The 17,042-nt window shown below is 42.4% G+C and overlaps 1 protein-coding gene across 2 annotated transcripts in view; it reads right to left on the reverse strand.

The window, feature by feature from the left end:
* The window catches only part of RFX6 (regulatory factor X6), a 29,208-nt gene extending 12,819 nt beyond the window's left edge, over window positions 1–16,389 (reverse strand). Inside the window, exons 1-11 of one of the 2 annotated variants that reach the window (XM_083435247.1) lie at window positions 15,726–16,389; window positions 14,311–14,467; window positions 12,942–13,065; window positions 11,394–11,455; window positions 8,479–8,556; window positions 7,398–7,425; window positions 4,546–4,653; window positions 2,334–2,411; window positions 2,127–2,240; window positions 1,645–1,694; window positions 514–673 (exon numbers count right to left, since the gene is read on the reverse strand). In XM_083435247.1, the coding sequence (XP_083291373.1) occupies window positions 514–673; window positions 1,645–1,694; window positions 2,127–2,240; window positions 2,334–2,411; window positions 4,546–4,653; window positions 7,398–7,425; window positions 8,479–8,556; window positions 11,394–11,455; window positions 12,942–13,065; window positions 14,311–14,467; window positions 15,726–15,951 (1,185 nt within the window). In that variant the 5' untranslated portion in view covers window positions 15,952–16,389. The remainder of the gene's footprint in view (window positions 1–513; window positions 674–1,644; window positions 1,695–2,126; window positions 2,241–2,333; window positions 2,412–4,545; window positions 4,654–7,397; window positions 7,426–8,478; window positions 8,557–11,393; window positions 11,456–12,941; window positions 13,066–14,310; window positions 14,468–15,725) is intronic. The other variant, XM_083435246.1, reaches the window with a different exon arrangement.
* Window positions 16,390–17,042: the final 653 nt, after the last annotated feature.

Below are 17,042 nucleotides of genomic sequence, written 5' to 3' on the forward strand. Positions count from 1 at the left end.
CATAACACATTAAACAGAACACTACACATTAAAAACGTCCGAATACAGGGATGCTTTCAGATTTCTATGGAAGGTTGTATAATTATTTATCTTTTTGATATCTGATGGGATGGCGTTTCACAAGGTGGGCACCATTATTGAGAAGGTTCTCTGCCTGGTTCCCTGTAACTTCACTTCTCAGAATGGTCTATCACCACTACTCAATGGATCTAAATGGTTTGAAGAGTGGTAGGGGATATATTATCCCATATGGATGGCCTTTGCTGATTCCCTGGTAGCCCACTGGGATGTGGAGTTAACCAGGGGCATTGACTGTCTGGCTCCAAAGGGCCCTCCCAGATGGAGCCTAGATGGAGCCCAGGTGGCCTTATGGTTTTCCCCAGGGCTGAGGGCAATGAAGCAATTGCTGAGACAACTAGAGCACCAGTGGCAAAAACCAATGTCTCTTGTCAAAACTTTCAGGTCACTCTCTTCATCATGCGTGCAGTGCTATGACCTTTATTCTAGATTTACCTGAGCTAAGTGCAGAAAGGAGGTTTGACGCTTCAGCGAAGATACAAATCTTCGTGCTATGGGTAATTTCTTTGTTGCAAGGTCTTCTGGTAGATTTTCTAGTGATGAAACAATCCAGTGTTCCCAGTTTTTAGCAAAATTTCTTATATCAGCCAGCAAACTAATGAAAAGGAAAATAGTAGATTGGAATCAACTTCTGTATTGATTTTTGTCATAATCAGGAACGGCTGAACAAAAATGTTGGACAATCAATGCGGCATACTTGATAAACCAACACAAGCCAGACTGGTTGCTTGAGGTCTCAAAAAGCACGTGGCCAAAACTCAAGACCCATTGCATTTGCAAATAAATGCACAAGACCATAAACACCATGGGAAGCAACGGCAAGTGTCACGTGGTGTTATTCTGCACCAGCATAACAAGATGGGCCAAATCTACTGTCCCAGCAGCCCAACTGCTATTGCCTGACATGGCAAAGTAGCAATGTGCAATGGGTTCTGGCTTTAGCTAAATCAACATTTGCCACTGCAATCCTATCCAATCAAAATATATTAAGCCTTCAACCTTACTTTACATTAAACAACAGGGAATGAAACAATACAAAACAATTCAGCCTAAATAAATATATCCAACAGACACCATTAAAAAAACTATATTAATACTGCATATCATGGTATAGATAATGAACACTGAGACAGCTGTTTAGGAAGGGAAGGCTGAATGATTTTTTCCTTAGCTAGCAATCAGCATTGGCAAAGCTGAAAGTGCGAACTAACTCTTTGTTTTGTGGTATGTGTACAGTCCAAAACTAGGAAGGGGGAACTTGTGTACAGCCCTGTCTGCTGATGGAGGAGATTCAGCATAAGGAACCACTCACATACTGCCCTTTTGTACATAGAGAATTTGCTTGCCCTTGCTGGATGAGAAGAAAGAAATGCAACTGAAATTAGCAAGTGAAACATTGCTGTCCATCAAGCTGTTCCCTGTTCAACTACAATAATTCACGTCATTAGGCGTTGAAAGATCAATGTTTTTTTAAAAATGGTAATTCCTCCCCCTCTTCCATATCAGTTATCAAAATGTCCACCTTTATTATTCAATCAACATCATCTTATGCAAGTAATTGCTCACCTTTCTGGCATTTCTTGCATAGTTGCAGGGATGAGTACATCTGTAAGGACCTTGAATAAAATGGCAGGAAAATGAAAAGTTCTCAAACACCAACACATTCCAATAAACTGGTGCTTACTAAAGCTTCCTTAAAATTGCTTTCTCTACACATAAGAGATTATTTCAACAACCATTCACAATCATTAAAGGTTAACAGACTGAATAATTTGTAGAAACTTTAACACTTCACTAAAAAGTTTGTAGAAACTTTAACACTTCACTTCCTTCCCCATCAACCATTACACTATAGGTGGTACTCCTGATAAAAAACTAGAAAGGAAGCCTGACACTCCTGTTTTCTATCTGCGCTGATTTTAATGATTTTTGTATGGAGGATTATTCAGTCACATGAACCCTGTATGGAGACTGAAGCTTCTCACTTCAGTGAGGACTTAGCTTGGGACAAGATTTCCATTCTCCACTTTAGTTAACATGGAACACACCTTGTATAGTATTGAGTCGCAAACACAGAAGATGTCAATGATCACAGGGTTTTCAAGCAGGGGGAGGAGGTGGTCGGGCATTCCTTGCCAAAAATGTAATAGGAAATGTTGGATCTATGGAAGAGCAAGCAGAGCACAGATATGAATGACATGGGGGCCATGACCTTGTACAGGTAAGTGCTAGGTGCCTACTCAAGTGAGCCTCACCTCTTCAAAGTTTCCATTAATGGCATTGTCGAGGACACACTGACAGTGGGTTTTGTACATCATGATAAGGGTATCTACCTATTTCAGGAATAAAAATAAAAATAAAAATTAGAATCAAATGAAATTCAGAGACATAAGAAGCCACTTTATACTATCAGGCCATTGGTCCTTCAATATCAGTATTGTTGACACTGAGTGCCAGAAATTCTCCTGGGTTTCAGGTAGGAATTCTTCCCATTCTTCCCTGGAGATGCCGGGACTGAACCTGGAACCTTCTGCATGTAGAGCATGTTTTCTACCACCGAGCTATGACCCTTCAAAGAAACTTTCACCTCTTCTATGGGAATTTAGTAAGTATCGCAGTCCATTTTTGTACTAACTGTGAAAGCTGATCTAATACAAAATAATAATGTATGGAATTCAGCATTGCATTTAACATATATATGGGGTGAGGCAATCACTGAGTTGTTAATTTATTTGATTTACCATTTATGAAAGATTTTCAAAGTGCCTTGGAAGCCTCAGTTGCCCTCACAGCAAACCTATCCAACTATCATAAGCACATAGGACATTGCCTTCTACTTTATCAGACCATTGGTCCATCTATTGCTAGCGTTGAGTGGCAGCATCTCTCATGGGCTTCAAACACAAATCTTTTGCATGGAGATAAATGACTTAAGAAGGCTAAAGAGTTATTTGTCATGGCTAAGCCATGATTTCAATCCAGCACTCTCTACTGCAACACTCAGGCTGGAGCTAAAGCTTTGCCATGCTCTGTCATTCTGCTTCTTGATGTAATACAGAATAGAGTTAAAAGTATAGAGCAATAGTGTTTAACATGCCAAGATAAACTGTCCAATCAAAGTGACTAGCATTTGAAACTAAACATTCCAAGTTGGGTTCTTCTGTTAAAATGCTGATTGCGTGCTGAGGTCCCCCAAAACACCCTAACCCAATAACTCACACTTCACACATCATTTTTGTTTAAGGTTTTTGGCATAATTTTGGCCACAACTTTATTATCATACAAATTGTGAGTGGTTGCTTAGGCATTGGTTATGACTAGGGAGGGCGGGTGGGTGATCCGGTGCCCACAGCGAAAGAGAAAGGAAAATGCTGTGCACCTTGTTTAAATAAGCTCTGATCCCACCCCTAAATTGGCAACATCAAATTTACCCCAGTAACACCAACCACCAATCCAGTTCCATCCCTTTGAAACTAGCCTGCCTGTTAACCCTGGGGTGCTTTGTTTGGCCCCATCCACAACACGTGCTCTCCTTTATTGAGAACATGCTTTTCTGACTTTGATCTCCAAAGTGGGCATTTTGGTAATTGAATGTTATATATCATCTTGCTGTAAAGGTTGATCTGGACCACCCAATCAAATAGAATCATAAAGATTTTGTCAAAGCTATAAAATCATTTTAAACACTAATTTGCCTGGCATATGCAGACTGTATCTTCTACAACAAGGGCATGTAGTATGCTTTAGGTAGAGCACCTTTCCAAGCCAAACTGTCTCAATAGAAACCAGTGCCTACATTTTCATGGACTCCTGTGGGATCCAAAGCATATCTGAGGCTTTTAATGGAGATTGGGAAAGTCTGGGAGATCCCTATGATCAAATGGACAATAAGCCAAAATTGTGAAACATTTTCAGTGAGATTGTTCATAAAGGTCTACATTTTATGTGATTGTTCACAAAGGTCTACAAAGAAATGAACCCAGTCTGCTAGCTGAAATGCCCAGTGCTGTTTTCTGTCATGTAAACTCCACATGTACATAATTTAAAAATAATCAGTAAGTACAAGTGTGCTATCTTCTGTTCATTGACAAAACTAGGCAGGAGGAAAAATCCACTTAATAATTTGCCCCAATCGTTTGCTCCTATCTTATCAGTGCTAAATTAATCCATTGGTATTTGGAATGGATAGTACTCCTAACTATTTCTTTGTTTTGCCCTTCTTAAGGCAAATACCACCTGTTTGTAAAATATTAGGCAAGTTAATATGTAAATAATTTAACCACTTTCCACCGGAGAGCCAGTTAAAAGGAGATAATAGAGGTTTGCTCCCACTATAAATCAGTCAAGTTTGTTTGATTATAGATATTTCTACTTGTTTCATGTCACTACTACTGTGAAGCCTTCAAGGGAAGAGGCAGATTAAAAGGAGCTGATTTAGTTCAATATATTATCACTTTACATTTTTACCTTGTCTTTGGAGATGCACCCATCCAGGACAAGGTGTTGGGCGCTGGGGAATTCTGGAAGAAGAGTCCCCGTTTTGGAGCTCAGTGAATATTTCCTAGTGAATCCACCCTATAAGATGGGAAACAATATTACATCTTCACGCCAAGAACCAGCCGCAATTTTAGCGGGATAAAAGTTGGCCATACTAATTGGCATAAATTTACTGATCAGAATTATGAAGCTGGCATTATGAAACTTTTTGCTTTTGTTTTGATCAGTATTTTGTTTTTATATTTAGATTCCATTATTTTTATTTAAAGTATGTTTCTCTCTCTTTTATTTATTTGTACTTCAGATTGTACTTGAGGGGTTTCCCCTCAAGTTTCTACTTTGCAAACCACTTCAAGATTGCTTATATTAAGTTGTGAATAAATCAATTAAATTAATAATAAATCTATGCATATGTAGACTAAATCAGAAATATATATATGGTGGTGCTTTAGCACACAGGAAAACACACACACACACACACACACACACACAGAGAGAGAGAGAGAGAGAGAGAGAGAGAGATTGAATTAAATTACAATAATAAATCTGCCAGGCATTTTCTGGATCAACCAGATAGCTCCAAGTTCCCCACCTGCCTATATTTCTACACTAACCCTAAGCATTAAAAGGACAGAAGGAGAGGGGAAAGGGGAACAGATTTTCTAAAAAAAACACCTGGATGCTTCTTCCTGAAATGATTCCAAAAACTGTGTTTTCTCCTTGTTTCCTTCTTTTCCATACCTGCCCTTTAAAATGTTTCAATTATATTTTAATTTGTTTTTCTTTCTTTCTGTGGTTTTTTTAAAAAAATAAATATTTTGAAACTGAAAAAAGTACTTTCCACAGGAAGGAAACTCATATTCTCGGGATAAATGATCATAATCTGTATATTATGTGTAAATTATTCATTTTGTAGCTTTTGCAGACTTTTTAATTTGTAAGAGGGATTTGGGTGGGATCAGAGGTGGAAGGATTGAGAGCCATAGAGGAAGGCTCCCTTTGATTTCTGGGCCCTTAGCAGATGCTGGGATACAACATTTGTATGGAGTGTGGGTAACTATGTGTTGGTAACTACTGAAAGCTAAATTTATTTGGATCCCATATTTTCGATCCTACAGTTTACAACATGGAACCAGGAGCACAGAATGTGAATAACGACAAAACATTGAAGAAGTGCAACATTAGTCTGGCTTGAACATTGCATCCCTTTATGTTTATTCCAGTGACCCCAGCTTTTGACTTTGTTATATATCGGCACTCTCAGAATTAGCATGCTGGGTGACACAAATCAGGCCATCTAACTAAGCAGTCTATCCATGGCCAATCTCATGATTCAAGGATAATAGTCAATGGATATTTTAAATCAGAAATTCCCAAACTGTAGTCTGAGAACCATCAGTGGTCCACAAGCTTCATTCAGGTGCTCCATGGCATGTCTGTGGATTTGTGGTTTAAGACAGGAGATGGCACATCCATCACATTAAATATTTTTATTTTATTTTTAATGGTTTATTACTGCTTCATTTACTTCTTATATTGTGTTTTATTGTGTTGCATGGAATTCAAATTGCAATGCCATAAAATGCAATATAAAAGAGATAAACAAAGCTCTAAAAATACCATTAAAGCATCTGGCACATTACGATTTCTATGAGAGGTGGAAAAATCAGGAAGTGGTCTACCTGAGACCCTCAGCAATTTTCAAGTGGTCCATAGAGTTAAAGATTGGGGAACCATTGTTTTAGATTTTCAACAATTTAAAGTAAAATAAAGTGAGCAAGGATAGAAATATAGCTAGTCAGGCTGCACCTCACCTAAGAATCAGGCTACACAAACACAGATAAAGAGCTAAATGAAAGAAGTGATGTGTGTTCACATTCTGTATTGACACAAACATTAGGTGGTTTAAAAGACTGTCATGAGTCAATGTGGCTGCAGTTGAACAATTACCTATCAGCATTTGGAGACTGTACCCATCAAACATACAAAAATGAAGGGCAAGGGGAGCTGAGGAAGGAGGTGTGGTGTTTGGGTTGTGTCGATTGCAGAGAAAATATTGGCATGATGAATTCAATAATGAATCTGAAGACTTGGGTCTCAGCCGCACATTTGCCATGGGTGTCTTTCACTTCGAAGGAACTCATTGTAAGCCTGCTCAACGTGAGAGTCCATGACAGCAATTATTTGTGGCTCAATTAATCACAGAGTCTTGAATGGCACAATAAATGCTTTAGATAAAGGAGTTTGCTGATACTGCTGCCTTTGTGGTGGGTGAGGGGAGCCAACCATTTGCAAATCTGTGTGCCGCAGTGAAGCAAAAAAGGTTGTAGATGTGGGAGGCTTGGGAAAGTTCTGGCTATAATCAATTAACATAATCTAATGGACATTATTGACTGTAGTTCTGTAAAATATTCATACCTTATGTTACCTGAGGGACATGTTGCTAAACAATCTAAAATTTTGGTCCTCCCCAAACAGGGGGAAGCTGACATTGAGAAGAGCTTCGTTGATTCCCCACATATATGGATTGTGCTATTGTACAGTTTAGTTGTTAGGTCACCTTGAACTTGGTTGTATCTGTGTGGAGTCAAAAGTTTCCTGTAGCTGTTCTGTTCTTAAATCTCTAATTTGAGTTCACTTCCCCCTCTGGATCAAGAGTCTGCATTTTCTAGTCTTCTTACCAAGTATAAACAACAGGCCACAACTACATGAGGTTTTGAAGCAGACATCAAAAGACTGTGGAACTTCTACTATGGGATCAGCAGGGCTCTGTGTATCTGATGTTCCCACCACATTACAAAAGCATATGAAATATTACTCACCTCATTCTTCAACTTGCTTCCAGAAAACCTTTGAAAACCAAGATATTTCACATTTGCATTAGGATGTAAAATTTAGAAAATGTTGAGAAAAGTACTACCACCCACTAGTTATCATGTTTCACAAAAGGGAGGGTGGTGCTTTTTGAGGAGAGTGAAGCAACATCTATTTTCACTTGGTTAATAATAATAATAATAATAATAATAATAATAATAATAATAATAATAATTCAGATATATATTCAGCTATACTGAAATTCTGGTGGTGATGGAGACTGAAACATTATTTGACAACTTGCCCACTCAAACCAATGCACTAGATACCACCAGTGACTGCAGACATATAGAGGTCTGTTTTTCCTTAAGAGATTTTCTGCAGTCAGAGGAAATTTGGATTAAATGCAACAAAAATTATGGCCTGGCATTTTGATGTGGATGTTGCAAAAAGCTTCTGTGTATGAGTAGCAATGGTTCCACAATAAATTCCTGTCTGCAAGCAGCCTAACTCAGTCCCAGAATAGCTAAAAGTTTGCCACTTTTTTGATGATTGTGCCTTTTCTGTGGTGGCTCCTTGCCTTTGGAATGCCCTCCCCAAGGGCACCTACTAGAGACCTCATTTCTTTCATTTAGGTGCTAGACAACACAATTCTGCTTTCCCAGGCATTTAAGAGCATGTTCCCCAAAGTGTCCCCAATAAGGGGTGTGTTGTAGAGTTATGCAATTGTCCCTGTTGGCTTCAACCCCACCCACTATCAGGATGTTTCTCCCACACACAGACTGTCCACAAGGCAATGGGACCATAAACCAGTCATTCTCAAAGGGTGTGACACGGCACACAGGTGTGGCAGGAGAGGGTAGCCATTAGTTATATGCTACTTCTATCATATAACACAAATAGGGCCTGAATGCACCCCTCTCCCCTGTCCACTCTTTGAGCATTTGCATGTTCAAGCAAATGCCTGATCATGTAATATAATAATCAAGTGGTGAAAAAGCAAGTGTACATGTGTGAACTAGTCCAAGGTGATTTTTGAACATCATTCAACACCATATCAGTTATACTTCAAATGTTATTTTACCATACCTTGTCAAACCTTTTCCAGAATACACTGAGTGATAGTATGCACTGCTTTCTTTAATGCCAATTCCATAATAGTGATATCTGTAGCAGGGAAGAAGCCAACAAACAGATATAGAGATAAATAAATAGATGATAGATAGATGATAGATGATAGATAGATGATAGATAGATAGATAGATAGATAGATAGATAGATGATAGACAGATAAATGATAGAGAGATATGCTGTTAAAAGGGGCACAAAAAGTTGAGGACAAAGCAGAACTCAGACTTTCATTTTTTTATGTTCATTAGATAACCTTCATTCAGTAATCCTTTCCCCCAAGACAGGACATTATTAAAAGCTAAGATTTGAACTTAGGACCATGACTAGTCAAGGTGATGAAAGACCCCAAAGTGTTATCACAATAAGAAGTTTCACCAGTGTCCCTGAAAAGTGCATGCCTTTCCTTAAGACTCATAAGCAAATAAGAGAAAAACAAGACAGTAGTTTATATGATGGCAACCATTTTGTCATTAGGTATTGACATTTAAGCCAGGAACCCAACTTATTTGGATTTTTAGAAACTGCTTATTTCCAGCGGTCTGAGGTATGCAGAAGCAAGCTCACTCGCCATAGTGAACTTTAGCTATTGAATAGTTTACTATCTGTAACATAAAAAGTAATTTGTTATATAAAATATAGTATGATAGAAGAGGGAGGATCAAGAAGAGGGAAACTGATTTATAGGATGGATAAGAGAGATGGGATAGGTTTATTTAGTGTCTAATTGTTTTTATTGTACTGAAAATAAATAAAAGCTGTGGTGATAATCTTCATATATGTATTTTTCGTCAAAATTTACTGTAAGAAGCAGAACAATCCCTCTCCCTCTATTTCTTCACTCTCCCATTTTCATGGGCATGGACATATGTTCCTGTGCGGCAAGTAGCCCTGGCCTGAGCATATGCTGACACAAACGATGGCTGATAAGGGCAATGATAGGATTAAGCTGCTCAGGCACTTGCAATAACTCATTATCGCAAGGCCAGCTGCCATATCAGTTTTATTAACCCACTAAATCACTTTTAATAAATAAGATAATGCCTTTCAGAAATGGCGCAGGGAAGCTAAGATTTAGCGTTGATCAAAGTCTACAAAGAAATTAAACTGTAACTCGAGCTCAAACAGCCCACAGCATCTGCCCTCCATGACACCTACACAGGTCATCCCTCAACAGGAACCGCAGCTGCACAGCAGACCTTGGCCTTGGTCCAGAGGAAGTTACTTGTGTGGCTAAAACCCTATGGCTTAATTTAAGCACAACTAATTTATCTGTCATGTTGATTTCAATAGGGCTTATGTCCAACGGCTTTCTCCGTGCAGGGCCATTTGTTTAATGGTTCCTACTAAGTTAACTGCCTGCGGGATTTCATGGACAACAGTTGTGTGGAAGGGCCTCTTCCTCCTGGGCTTTCCATCACTTTCGCCATTTCGCTACACTTACTCTTCCATCTTTCACTCCCACCTCCTCCCATTCATTCTGCCTTTTGTAAACCACTTTGTGGTTTTATTACAGTCAAGAGGCATATAAATGTAGGGAGATAAATAAATATTTTTTTCAGCCTTTCCATCCAACATCAAATTAAATGAGGCTCGGTTATAGGAAATCAGTAGGAAATGAATCTCACCTGGCTCACACAAGGGTATTTATAAAAGAGCAGACCTAGAGTACATGGATCTGAGTTTCTGGGCCTAATTCAAACTGCTGGTTTTGAGCTATAAAGCCTTAAATGGCTCAGGCAGTGGCAGAGAGCAGGTGGGGACATGGCTGGTGTGCGTCCCGGGGGTGTGGAGCGTGTCCCGGAGGCCTGGTGCGCTGCCCGCAGGGGCATGGCATGTATCCTGTGGGCATGACGCCCACCTCAGGATGTTGATACTGGGGGCGGTGCGCTCTCCCCACCCCCCTCTTCCTCCACCTGTGGGCTCAGGACCGCAATACCTCAAGGACTGATTCTCCCTATATGAACCAACCCAGACCTTGCGATTATCATTGGAGGCCCTTATTCTGGTGCCCCCTCCATGAGAGGTCCAGAGAGTGGCAATATGAGAACGGGTCTTTTCTGTGGTGGCTCCCCATTTGTGGAATGCTCTCCCTAGGGAAGATCACCTGACACCATTTTTGTCTAGTTTTAGGCACTAAGCAAAAACTTTCCTTTTTACCCAGACTTTTGTCATTTAATCTGAAGGTTTTTAAGTATTTGTGGCCTTTTTTAGTGGGACAGGGTCTGCCAATGATATGCTTGTGAATCATCCTAAAGACATTTTGATTTGCTAATCTGTTGCACCCCAGCATTTTCCATGTTGATGTCCTGGTTGGTTTTTTTGTTTTCTTCAGACCTCATCTGTGCATATTTTAAGAATTGTAAAACGTAATTGCTGTAAGTGTGGACAGGCCAAGTGCTACTGAGGCTTTGAGGGGCCTTTTAATTAATAGCTTTCTTCTTGGGAGTTGGACCCAGAGCTATCATTCTATCATTAATCTTCCCCATCAATAATGGCCAGTTCCACAATTAGGTTTGGAGAAAAGCCTCCTATCAGCTCCAATAGGAGGCTTTTTTCAAGCCTAACTGCTGTGTGTGACTGCGGGTGTGTGTGTGTGTGTGTGTGTGTGTGTGATTATTTTGGCAAGTGTGGCTAGGACCTTTGGCCCTGCCTGCTTTTTATTTGGCCCGATCTATGCAGCCCCTGGAAGATCAGCCACAAGAATATATGGCTCCATGTCTGAAATACATTCTGCACCCTGTTTTAGAGACTATTTATTAATTCATCTCATATGAGAATTCCCATTGTCTGATGAAAGATTTTATGGCTTAACACACACATTTATAGATTGAGAAATCACAGCTCTGAAGCGCTAGAGGAGGAGTATCTCTTACTTTGAGTGGCCTCTGGTGCCCAGCCGCCTTGTGGTGAGAAGAGGAAATTTCTGACGAATAGTCTACAGTGAAAGATCAGAAATTAAATATCTATAATGGGAGGGAAAAGGCTGTGGCATTGTGTTCATCTCCCCTGCTGCTCTCATTTCCCACATTATGAAACCTGAATGTAAAACCTCCATAGCTTAAAATTTACATCTAGGAACACAGGAAGCTGCCTTATGCCAAGTCAAGCCAATGGTCCATTTTGCTCAGATGTGTCTACAACGGCAGGTAAGAGATTTCCAGGGTTCCAGGCAGATAAATCTCCCATCCCTACCTGGGGATTGAACCTGGGACACTCTGCACACAAGGCAGATGTTCTTCCACATTCTGTGTCACAATAACAAGAATCAAACAATTTTCGGCAAGTGGCACAAGAAAAGCCCAGTGTCACTTTTAGCATCCCATGTAAATTGCCCTGGAAGCATCAACAAGACAACTGGGCAATATGAGTAGCTGGAAAGTTACCAAAAAGCCAGGTGGGTTTTAAAACAAGGGTTTTTTTAGCTTGGAGAACCAATTTATTCAATGCGGTTTGAGATAAGGAACTCTGAACTTGAGATGTGCCGATACTGGGTTGTTGTTTTTCAGTTCAGCAGCATAGCTAATCTTGTTTTGAAAAGGCCCTCCTTGGAAGTGACTTCTGCAACGGCACAACTGAGGGTGAGCCAAGCTGCCAAAAGCCACAGACACCACAGCTCAGCAGCCAACAACAGAGCAAATACCCTGGAGCCGAAAAGCCCCGCATCTAATAGAAAGAGATAATCCTACTGTTGCCAAAATTCAGAAAAAGAAGTAATGCAGTTGGGGGTAGGAATTAAGGTTAATTCACTCTTGTTGGTAGTGAAGTCATTTAATGTCATTGGGAGACATGGACCGCCTCCCCCATTTCATTAAACTAATGTGTTTCAGCTCCACAAAGCAATTGGGAGATATCATGGGTGTTTTTTGAACTCTGAAGCTTTCTTGGTATTTAGTTTCACCAGTTCCTAGTAGTTTGGATTTAATTTGGAAAGCCCACGTCTCACTTTGATTAAATGAGTTCAACATTAAAGCGTGGGTGGATTTTTGTCAATTGGGGGTAGGAGGGAAGAGGAAAGATCTGCCACCTGCAGCCCTATCCTTTTCAATCTCTTTCATTAACTGTGCCCTGTTCTCACAGTAATTATTACAAAAGTTACATGCCTTTCAACTTTGCCGACTCCAGCAATCCTTTTCCTCTACCCTGCACCTCTTCAGGTGAAGGACTGATTCTATCCTCCTGCAAATCCCCAGCTTCTACTACTGCCCCTTCTCAGTCCCGTGTTGCAAAACAAAGAAGGACATTGAGCATACCCTACCAGGAGTAAGATTTAAAATAAATTTCACTGAAAGCACAGAGGGCTTTGCTCAGTCCTGTTATCATGGGAGAAATCAGAGGCTCAAATTAAACGCCTCTTGAAAAAAATGAGGGAACTGGTTTTGTTTATTTCAAAAAAGCAATGAAATGAAAGCAGCCTTATTTACCTTTCCAAATGTGGCAGCACAGGCAGGTTCAAGTTTCTCCTTCCTGCAGAAGTCTAGGTAATGGGCATAGAGGATGCACCTCGGCAAACAAACCCCTTCACATACAATATAATTCTCTTCCAACCTAAAGGTGGAAAACAAACCAATAACATGAAATACTCTGTCCTTAATCCTAGTTTATCTACTTTTCTTATTATTATTGTTACTGACCAGTCCAGAAATTAGAAAAAAAAAAGTCCTGGGCCTTTTGTACTGTGTGAATACCTCCACCACTTTCTTCCAATCATTTTTCCTAAATGCTAATAGCCCTGTCTCTGACCTAACCCTAAGCCAAACCATAGGCTAGCATGAATGCAGAGGTGTATTGGCTTCCAGGGAGCATATAACAACTGCCTGGCTGTCCTTTTAGCTCAGCAGGGCACAGCAGTTTGCTTAAGCTCTGGTTTAGTGTGTGCCACCTGCATGTAGGATCGTGGTTAAGATCACTCATCCTCAACCATGATTTGTAACCAAGGTTTGTTTAACCACAATCCGGCGTGTGAAGGACATGTGAAGCCAAAGCTTGGATCAGCTGTCACAAAGCCACCCAAAGAGCCACCCAGAATGACTGGGGCAACCCAGATGGGCAGGGTGAAATTATTACTATTATGATGATGATGATGATGATGATGATTATTGCAGTCCTGGTAATCCATATTTAGGCTTACATGGAAATCACTCTAGCCTAAAACAATTAAAAATGGACACATTAAACGGGGGAAAGTAACACTGTGTACACAGCATGGAGCACTCTAGGTGCTTGGACTGCAGCTTCCATAAACCCCATCCAGCATGGCTGATGGGCAAGTATTCTTGGAATTATAGTCCATAATATCTGGAGGGCACCATGTTGTATACCCCTGGAGTAGCAGGAAAGGGGCATTGCATGTCTACTCCAAAGCCATTGAGTTTAATGGGACTCACTCCTCAGTAAGTGTTCAGAGTAATAATAATAATAATAATAATAATAATAATAATAATAATAATAATTTATTATTTGTACCCCACCCATCTGGCTGGGTTTCCCCAGCCACTCTGGGCGGCTTCCAACAAAGATGAAAAATACACTAAAATGTCACATATTAAAAACTTCCCTGAACAGGGCTGCCTTCAGATGTCTTCTGAATGTCAGGTAGTTGTTTATCGCTTTGACATCTGATGGGAGGGCGTTCCACAGGGCGGGCGCCACTACCGAGAAGGCCCTCTGCCTGGTTCCCTGTAACTTGGCGTCTCGCAGTGAGTGAGGGAACCGCCAGAAGGCCCTCGGAGCTGGACCTCAGTGTCCAGGCAGAGCGATGGGGGAGGACTCTGGCGTGGCCAGTGGTCTTACCATTGCAAGGTGAGCTGCGTCTGCTTCTTCTTATCCTTCATCATCTGAGTGATCGTTTTCTTTGGAGGTGAGTGTTTGTTCAGAGATTTTATCTTACTTTCATGGCTCTTCCCATCTTCCTCTTCCAAGGAAAGGGGTTCACGGTTAAAATGAATTTCTGAGCACAAGGGAGTTTAAGAAGAAAATACAATGAATCAAAATGAACTGTGGGCTGTTGGTTCATTTTATTTTGCTATGCCTGTACCTGGGAACTCCACACAATTTTGAACTTGGATTTCTTGGATGGGAGCTTTTCCCTCTTGGTGCAAATCAGAGCCGCATGGGGAGAAGCCTAATCCAGATCAGGTGTGTTGCAAAGGCAAAGAGCCACATCGAGCATACACACAAACACACCCCATATTCCCAATGCAACAAGAGCAACATCCCCATGGCTGCAGCGGATGACTTCTGGTTTTGTCTTCTTATCATAGAGCTATACAGAGTTTTAAAAGGTGTGAAAAGAAGAATGTTTGGTAGGCATACGGGAAGAGGTGAATATTTGGTCCAATCAATGCTGTTGTTTTAGCTATTATATTCATATCTCACATGCAGACTGTTGAATTTTGGGTACCTCGGTAACAAAACCCCATGCACCAATAGAAATTACTCCAGTAAATGTTCCCTTGCCAATTTGGAATCTGTAGATACCCAGCTGCGGGAATGTCCACCTCGGACTTGCAGACTTTAGCACCAGCAAACACTACACCACTAAAAGACACCACCTTGCACATCTGTATAGTAAACTGAAGCCAAGCTCTGTGACTGTAATTCTAAGAAGCCCAGCTAAAATCAGGGAGAGATTCGCATTCCAAGCCTATGTATTTATTTAGAAGGAAGTCCCGCTGAGTTCAAGGGGACCTCTTGCAGCCTTTCGCTTTCTGTAAATATGTTAAGGATCTGGGTTTCAGAGAGAGAACGGCAGCGAAAGGGAGGGAATTCGGTGGGAATGAAAGCCTTTGTACTTTTCTCACCAAACTGAGGGGGTGATGTGGGGAGGGGGGATGAACTGTGCATCCTTTTCACTGCGTACTTGGAATGCAATGGAAACGAGAAAAACTCGGCATTGGCTCAGTGGCATCTCTTTCCACTGCAATTATTTGGAAAGACGTTCCCTTCGCATCCGTGGGCGGGAGGGGAAGACAAGGAGTTTAAACCCGAGCATCCTCCATCCTGGTCTCTGTTCCCAGTGCCAAAGGCATACAAACGGGAGCAGGGGGTGGTGACAAATCCCCGGGGCTGGTGCAGAGTGCGCAACAGCAGGGACACACGAGGAAGGGCTCCCGGATCCGAGGCTGCCCCCACCGGCCCTGAGGGATTGTGACCCCCTCTCTCTGGGCTGCCCCTTCCCGCTGGCCGGCGTGCAGCTGCCCCCTCACCTGTCTTGATCCCCGCGCGGAGCCCCGGCTCGTGGGCCCCGCGGCGCCGTCCTCCGGGCACCGAGCCGGCCTGGGGCGCCTCGTCCAGCAAGCCTTGGGCCAGCAGCTCGGCGTAGCAGTCCTCGTCCTCCTCTTCGTCCTCTTCGTCGTCGTCCGCTTGCTGCGGAGGCTGCGGCTGGCCCGGCGCAAAGGCGCCCCGGGACGGGAACTTCGCCAGTTTCTCCATCCTCAGGGCGCGGCGCCCGCCCCGTCCATGAGAGGTCGGGGGCGCAGAGGGGCTGGAGAGCACGCGGGGAGGCGGCCACCCAACCCCACTGTGGCCCCAAGGAGGGGTGGCGAAGGACAGGTGCGCGATCTGGAACGGAGCAGGTGCTGGTCAGGTTGGCACAGGCGGAGCCGAAGGGGCATGAGACGTGAAGGCTCTCTCCAGTCAAGCTCCTTTATGGGGACAGGAGGAGGAGGGCCGTCGAGAACAAACCGCTCTCCCCCTTCAGCACCGCCAGGCCGGGGAGAAAGGAAAGCCCTGCCCACCCATTGTCACGCACTCTGCCCCGCGTCAGATTCGCGACCTCTTTCCCTTTTCCTTTTAAGCCATGGGCAGGTGCCCCTGCAGCAACTCTTCTTTGCTCAGCTCTCGTTTGCTCTCCAAGGCTCGTCCCCAGAGGAAGGGACGTTCTGATAACGGTTCTTTTGAGCGCGTGCAAAGTGGAGTCACCGTAGTCGCCTCCTACAGATCTGGGCACTAAGTTCAGGCTTCCAAGCCAGAGGGCGCGATTTCATAGAGTTGCAGGGGACCCTGAGGGTTATATAGTTCAATACCATGCAATGCAGGAATCTTTTGCCCAGCGTGAGGCCCACGGCCCCATGATTAAGAGGCTCTTGCTCCACCGACTGAGCGATCTAAGGGCCAAGGCTCCCGGCAGTTCTAACTAAAGTAAGGATGCTGACCTCTGATGAATTAAAGTGGGTCGGTTGATGCTGGATCTTTGATAAATACCGGGAGCAGACAGGTGATCCCCAGGCACTTTGTAGACAGGTGCCCTGCAGTGATGTTCACTACCAATTCAGAATGGGTGGGAGGACTGTATGGTCCACTCTAGAGTGTCCATTGCTGGGGGACATATTTTTAAAATATAATGTCCCCCAATATTAAGAGCAGCAAGCAAAACCCACCACCCACAACTATTTGCCTGCTTTTGGAAATCCAACCAGTACAGTGGTACCTCGGGTTACAGATGCTTCAGGTTACAGATGCTTCAGGTTACAGACTCTGCTAACCCAAAAATAGTACCTCTGGTTAAGAACTTTGCTTCAGGA

Source organism: Podarcis tiliguerta, assembly GCF_965153285.1.
Source record: "Podarcis tiliguerta genome assembly, chromosome: 3".
Taxonomy (NCBI): domain Eukaryota; kingdom Metazoa; phylum Chordata; class Lepidosauria; order Squamata; family Lacertidae; genus Podarcis; species Podarcis tiliguerta.